Source organism: Acanthisitta chloris, unplaced genomic scaffold (assembly GCF_000695815.1).
Source record: "Acanthisitta chloris isolate BGI_N310 unplaced genomic scaffold, ASM69581v1 scaffold31027, whole genome shotgun sequence".
In the NCBI taxonomy this organism is placed as follows: domain Eukaryota; kingdom Metazoa; phylum Chordata; class Aves; order Passeriformes; family Acanthisittidae; genus Acanthisitta; species Acanthisitta chloris.
In genome coordinates, this window is record NW_008681470.1 from 8,395 (window position 1) to 15,060 (window position 6,666).

Sequence of the window (6,666 nt, forward strand, 5' to 3'; positions counted from 1 at the left end):
CCTGGTGTCCCCTCCGTTGGGATCCCTGTGGTCCGAGGCACTACCAGCCCAGTTGTGTCCTTCTGCCCCAGGGATGGGGGCAGGGAGACTGGGGTCCAAGCCACAGACAGCAAAAATGCCCCTTGGCCAGGGAAAGGTCAGCAGGGAACATGACACTGGGATCTGCCTGAGTGGAACAGCTCTCTAGAGGCAGATACCAAAGGAGCCCAGACAGAGACAAGTGTGTTTCACAGCTGTATTTGCCACTTCAGAACCCCTAGACTACTCCTGAGCTCTTCTCAGGCCACTCGTTGCTCCAGCAGTGTCAGCACAAGTGCTGAGCCTTGCTTTGCCTCTTCCAGCAGCCCGGAGACCTTCTGTGACATCTGCATGGGAATAAGATGCATCATTTGCCACTTGACAGGACAGAAGAGCAATCCACCATCCACCCCACACATCCTGCTGGTGGCAAAGGGAGGAGGTGTCCAGGCATGAGGGGTCCCAGGGGCTTCATCTCCCTCTCTGTCCCACCTCACCCCCACCACAAGGGCTGGGGCATATGCACAGCTCCTGCTTACCACAAGCTTGAACTTCTCATCTGTTATGTCTTTGAGGTTGATCATGACATTGAAGTAAGCTCCAAACACAGCCGTTTCCAGCATTTTGGCTCCCACCTGAGGAAAAAGAGGCTTGTGAAGCTCTCCCAGTGAATCAGCACCACCATACAGTGTTGCAGCAGGACAGACCCTTACGCTGCAGGACTCCCAGTCTCCCCCACCAAGAGGCGCGCAACAATTTCCAATCTGTTGGTATTCTCAGGATGTGGCTCTGGAAGTGGGAACCATTGCCACATAGGACAGAAAACTCAGGCAAGAACTGGTGGAGGTCAGCTCTCCTACAAGGAGGTTTTTTTGCAAGCTGCCAAAAAGTTACTGTGTGAAAATCACGGGCCAGTTTGGGAAGCATAGCTGGAGAGATACATTCTGGAGGCTAGGACATGATGGGACACCTTGCAGGGCAATGTGTGAGCCAAGGGCCCTACCTGGATGTCAGACTTGCAGGCCAGGTTGCAGTGGCGTGCCAGTTCCTTCAGAGCTGGCCAGAGCCCGCTCACCTTCTCTGCCAGGTCATAGGGCACCCTCACAGCCGTCTTCAGCCCCTCCTGCATGGCAGCCATGCGTCTGGAAGGGGGAACAGCCCCAGGGTGAGTGCTGGGTGGCTGTGCTCCCCTAGTCTACCAGTCCCCACCAGCTCAGCTCACCTCTCCCGCTCTTCAGGTGTGCTCTTTGGCAGCTTCATGGCTTCCTGCAGGCAAAGGAAAGCAGGTTTGCTGCAGTCACCAAGACTGTGCTTTGCATCAGGGGTCAGGGCAGACCCCACAGCTCCCATGTTCTTGCAAACCTCCTTTAAACAATGATGTCAGTTCCCCTGGCCCTGGTTTAGCATCCCTGGAAGTGTTCAAAAAACAAGTAGATGGGGCACTTTGCCATATGGTTTAATGGGCAAGGGTATACTCAGATGAAGGTTGGACTTGATGATCTTGGAGGTCTTTTCCCAACCTTAATGATACCATGATTCTAAGGTCACAGCCCTGCTCCTAAGGATATCAGAATGCAGCAATCCCAACCCTCCTCCCAGCTGGAAAGCCTCCTGCTTCCCCACAAGATGTCTACCTCCAGTGGGACCTCACCATGTAGCTGCTGAAGGCACGGGAGTCAGCATCCACCATCGCCACCAGCTCATCCATGGCCTGGTGGAAGGGTGGAATCAGCTTCCTCATGATGGGGTCCAGGTCCTCAAACTGCCTCTTCCCATAGCTCATCAGCCCCACCATGCTGCCCAGTGCTGCTCCCTGCAAGGGTATGGGGTAAATCCTCCAGCAGGACATAGTGCCCACCACTACCACCATGTTGGATCCCCCTCAGGGGCTCAACACACCCAGCAGACACCCCAAGACTCCATCCCAGTATGGTGCATACCAGGGCACCTGCAGCTGCAGACACGGAACCTCCTCCTGGTGCAGCTGACCTCCCACCAACTGCTCGCACGAAGGCATCCAGTGGTTTGGCCACCAGCCCCCTGTCCACCTCTCCCGCTTCCACCAGGTACCTACAGCACAGCAGGCCCATGGGTCAGAGCCCCCCAGCTGCGGGGAAACCACCACCACCTGGAGCCTTCTCACCTGGCACTGCCTTCTCCAACAGCTTGTCATTCACCCCATGAAAAAGAGTGATAGCTCAGAAAGAACGTTGTGAGGGTCAGGGAGAGGACTGGGAAACACATGAGGACAGAGGAACAGCTGGGGAACACATGTCCTGGTGGTGTGTGGGGTTGCTCTGCATTAGACAAAGTGGGCTCATTCAAATGGCATTTGGTGGGCCAGAAACATGCCTGCAGCCATGTCCCAGGGGGTGGCAAGGACTTCACCTTGTGGGTGGATTTCTCTTCCTTTCTCCCCACAGACATGTTTCATACCGGGTGCTGCAGCACAGCATCTCTCCTTGGAGGGCAGTGTGTGGGCCAGAGGCAGTGAAATTTGGGTTGCGGTGGAGAATTTAACATTCAAATTTGGTCACAAAACCTGCTCCCACTGCCCGCTGAAGTGACTTGGAGTTCTCACACACACACACATTCACACCCATGACCATTTGGGAGCAGGGAGCACCCCACACCTGCACTGCACCCAGCAGAGATGTCCCCCAGGTGTGAAGAGGAGCTGAGAGCAGCCCCTACCCCCTAAACAAGTGGAGTGCAAGACACAGGCAGCAAGATCCCCCCATCCAGGCAGGAGTGGGCACCATGATAAGAAGCAGGATGGGGGTCCCTACTCGATGATGCGCTCCCGGGGGTGAAACGGAGACAGGGAGTCCAGGCCCAGCCGACTGACCACCTGCAAGGAGCAGCACCACTGTATCAGCCCCATCGTGCTAAGTCCTGCTGCATCATCATTCCCTGCTGCTAATTAACCACAAGTGATTCAGCACAAGGACAGAGTTGTTTGAGTCACCACCCAGGGAAAGGACAGCTGGCACCACCAGCCCATCCCATCCCAGACTTGGGGGTGGTCTGTGGTCACCTACTAACGACTGGAAACTGCACCTGTAAATCATTAGCTTGCTCTTATCTAGCACATTCCTCATAGGGTGGAAAAGTCCCTCCCTCCTGCAGTGGAACAGCAGAGCTTGTCTCCTTGATCCAGCTTACGCTGGTCCTGGAGTGACTTCCCATGATGCCACACAGTATGTCCTTGAGCTCTGGGGTCACCTCCTTCCCCTCCTGGCCTCCATGGAGGCAAGACAGGCAGCTGCTGCCCATATACTCTGTCCTTGTGGTTTGGGGTCCCTGCTCCCCAAGCATCTCAGCATTCTCAGGACGATAAAGCAACTTGTCCCACAGCACTCTCCCTGGAGACAAGTGTCATGCCTGAGGCCTGCGTGGTGCCAAATCTCTACTCAGTGCCACTTTAGGAGGCTGGGTAGGGTGGATGTGTGTCTCTCTCATGATCCCACCCTTGTGTCGGTACCAGGAGGAGCCACATTACCAGCCTGATCTTCTGCTCCTCCTCCAGGATGAAGAGTTTTTCATTCTTCATGTAAAACTCGGCTGCGTCCAGCATGGCCTTCTTAGGAACAAGCCCCACCAGCTGGGACCCCACCACAGGGAGATTTAATGCCTGCAAAGAACATCAAAAATGTGACCGGCCCCAGAGCTCTGCTGCTTCTACCACCCTATCCTGGTGGCCTCATCCCTTTCCAGAACATGGGAAGCCTTCAGTGGAGGAGCTTGGGGCTAGCAGCAAGCTGCTGAGTTTTTGCAGGTTTTGTGCCTTTCAGTACTTTAGCTGAGCTGAGCATGAGACAAAGCAGAGCCTGACTTGGGGATGGGGAGAAAAACTTGGTGGGAAACATCCTTTGTGAAGCCCCCACTGGAACAAGTCCCTCATGCCACCCACCTCTGCATCTCGGCAGACCTCCTCATAGACGGTGTGGAGGGGCGTGGTCTCAAAGTCCAGTAGGTTTGTGGAAACTTGGGCTATATTCTCCTCCTCCAAATACCAGCCGATGCCCTGCACCTTCTTCAAGCGCCCAGGCTGCCAAGAACTGCCACAGTCAGAGCATGGCTCAGGAGGCACAAGGGCAAGCAGGTCTGCTCCTGGCATGCTGCTGGCATGGGGGTACCTGGTCGGGGCCACGGCCCTGCTCACGGATGTTGAGGGCAATGCGGTGAGCCAGCTCCTTGGTGCACAGCAGGTTGATGTTGTACGCGATAAGGAAGGTTCGTGCGCCCGTCACCGTGGCCCCCCACTGGGGAACAAAGGTTGGGGGCCCATAATCAGGAGCCCACTCCGGTTTTGCAAGCTGGGGAGGAGAGCATGTGGGCTGGCATGGCAGAGCAGCACAAGCTACCCTCCCAAGGACAGCATCTCCTGCCCGGGCTGGGATCTGCCATGACCACTTCCATGTTCAGCAGCACCCAAAATGTGTTACCAGCTCCTCTTGGCGCAAAGGGACTATATCAGCCCTCAGCACTCTCCCTGAAGCCAGGGAAGTGCAGATCAGCTCTGCCTGACCCAACCAGGTGCTGCCAGACTCACCTTCTCAGGGAGAGCCTCGTACTCCCCAGCGCGGATGGAGGGCAGGGCTTTCCTGCTCTCCTCCCGTGCTGCCGCTCCATAAAGGTAAACTGCAAGACACAGCCATGGGTGAGCACTGCTGGGTAGGGGCTGGCAGTTTCTCCAACAGCTGGAACCATCTGTGGTGGGATGGGACGGGGAGAGATTCCTACCCCCACTCACCAGGTACCCCCAGCTCTGCTGCCAAGCGCTGCCCAAAGAGGTGGGCACAGGTGATGCACTCCTTCATGCTGACGTTCATCACTGGCACAAAGGGGCAGACGTCCAGGGCCCCCATCCGAGGGTGTTCACCTGGTGACGGGGTAGATTTGGGGATGCAAATTGGAAAGAGCAAGTAGACAAGGAGGGAGAACAGCCCTTTCCCAGACTCTTGCAAACTGGACACTCATGCCATGCTGAAATCATAGAATTACAGAGTAACCTGAGTTGGAAGGGACCCACAAGGATCACTGAGCCCAACTCCAGGCCCTGCACAGGACACCCCAAGAATCCCACCATGTGCCTGAGAGCATTGTCTTGAGCTCTGGTAGGTTTGGGGCCATGACCACTATTGTGGGGAGCCTGTTCCAGTGCCTGATCACCCTCTGGGAAAGCTGTTTGTGGCAGTAATATCTATGCAGCCTAGAGATAGGAGAGACTCAAACTCTCTGGATTGGAGGAGCAAGAGCTTTGGAGGATCCCATCACCATCCAGCCCAGCTGTGCTCTGGCTGCAGGTGGGGTGACATGCTGTGCTGGGTCACTAGCAGCTGGGATGCTCCACGCCAGACCAGCTCCTGCACCGCCCCAAACTCACCTGTGTGATGGCTCATGTCAATGAGCTGCCTAGCCACTAAGGCTGCGCTCAGTGCCCCTTCAACAACAGCCTCAGGGGACCCCACGAAGGTGTAGACAGTGCGGTTAGTGGAGGCACCTGCATCCACATCCAGCAGCACACAGCCCGGTGTCCGGGAGATGGCCTGTCCCAGTGCATCAATCACCTGCCAGACAGTGGATGGGAGCAACGTAGCTGAGCTGGCTGGGTCCCCACCACAGCTGCAGCTTTGCAAGAGAGGGGACATCTTTTCTCAGCTCTCCCTGTTCCCACTGCTGCTGCGATTGAGATTCCACATCCCACAGTCAGTGTGGATGCAGCCCTGTGCTGCAGAGGGTGCAGAATCCCAATCCCACCCAGGCTCCCAGTGAGCCCCAAACTTGCTGTGGTGTGGTGAGAGACACCTAGTTGGTGCTGCATGTCGGACAGCATCATCACAAATTGCTGTTCTTGTCCCCTGCCAGCTCCCAAAGAGATCTGGCTCTGCAAAGCCTGTTCCCTGGGGGAAGCAATGCTTTTACTGCCATTTTGGGTTTGCTGGACTCCCCTGACCCTGGCAGGGCTAAAGTTCAGCCTAGGGATGATGCCCAGGACAGATTCCATTAACCTGGACAGTGCCTTCTGACACAACAAGTGCAAGTGATATTTCTCTTTGGGGCTATCTCAGACTACTCCAAGCCCTGGTGCTACAGCAACCTGCAGGCAGTGGTGGAGGGATGTGCGAGCTCCCACTTCTCACCAAGGTGCCAAAGGGAGCAGAACCTGCCTTTAGGCATTTTAGGCACTAGCCAAGCAGTGAAAGGTGCACAGCACTTCAAAGGAGGCATGGCAGAGTCTGGCAATGGATACTCCTCTGATGGTGCAGCCTGGTCATCAGCACCCCAGTGTCACCCACCCCTCAGCCCTTCCATGCACTCCCTCACCTCTTTGTTATTCCCCTCCGAGAAGTTGGGGACGCACTCCACCAGCTTGGCCATGGTCCCAGGGTCTGTCTGCACCCTGCAGCCCCCAGCTCAGCTCTCCGTACCCCGTGGGTTTCCTGTCCTTTCACGTCCCACTGTGGAGCAAGATCCTCTCAGCACCCAACCTGTTGCCTCTTTCCCAAGCCAGGGTTTCTCATTAACTGCATTGATCTGTGGCCAGGGAACAGAAAGGGGCTTGGATAAACCCAGGGTACTGACCCTGCTGTGCCTGGAGCAGCCGTGGGCACAAAGGGCTCTACATGGTCACCAGTGGCAACC

The 6,666-nt window shown here is 56.1% G+C and overlaps 1 protein-coding gene across 1 annotated transcript; it reads right to left on the reverse strand.

Annotated features, from left to right (window-relative positions):
- Window positions 1–278: 278 nt before the first annotated feature.
- FTCD (formimidoyltransferase cyclodeaminase) lies at window positions 279–6,402 on the reverse strand. The gene is made up of 14 exons (XM_009078126.1): window positions 6,349–6,402; window positions 5,408–5,591; window positions 4,775–4,903; window positions 4,574–4,662; window positions 4,158–4,337; window positions 3,932–4,069; window positions 3,521–3,652; window positions 2,808–2,869; window positions 1,959–2,088; window positions 1,670–1,831; window positions 1,241–1,284; window positions 1,022–1,160; window positions 558–653; window positions 279–365 (listed from the first exon to the last, which is right to left on the reverse strand). The coding sequence occupies exons 1-14, from the start codon at window positions 6,400–6,402 to the stop codon at window positions 279–281; spliced, it is 1,626 nt and encodes a 541-aa protein (XP_009076374.1).
- Between the last annotated feature and the right edge of the window lie 264 nt (window positions 6,403–6,666).

Bases quoted from the DNA above. Each gene is read 5' to 3' on its own strand.
- FTCD (XM_009078126.1), bottom strand. From the start codon at position 6,402: ATGGCCAAGCTGGTGGAGTGCGTCCCCAACTTCTCGGAGGGGAATAAC. The intron at 4,070-4,157 runs GTACCCCCATGC...AGTTCTTGGCAG, and splicing joins AGGGCCGTGGCCCCGACCAG to CCTGGGCGCTTGAAGAAGGT. The intron at 1,832-1,958 runs GTATGCACCATA...ATACCCTTGCAG, and splicing joins CTGCAGCTGCAGGTGCCCTG to GGAGCAGCACTGGGCAGCAT.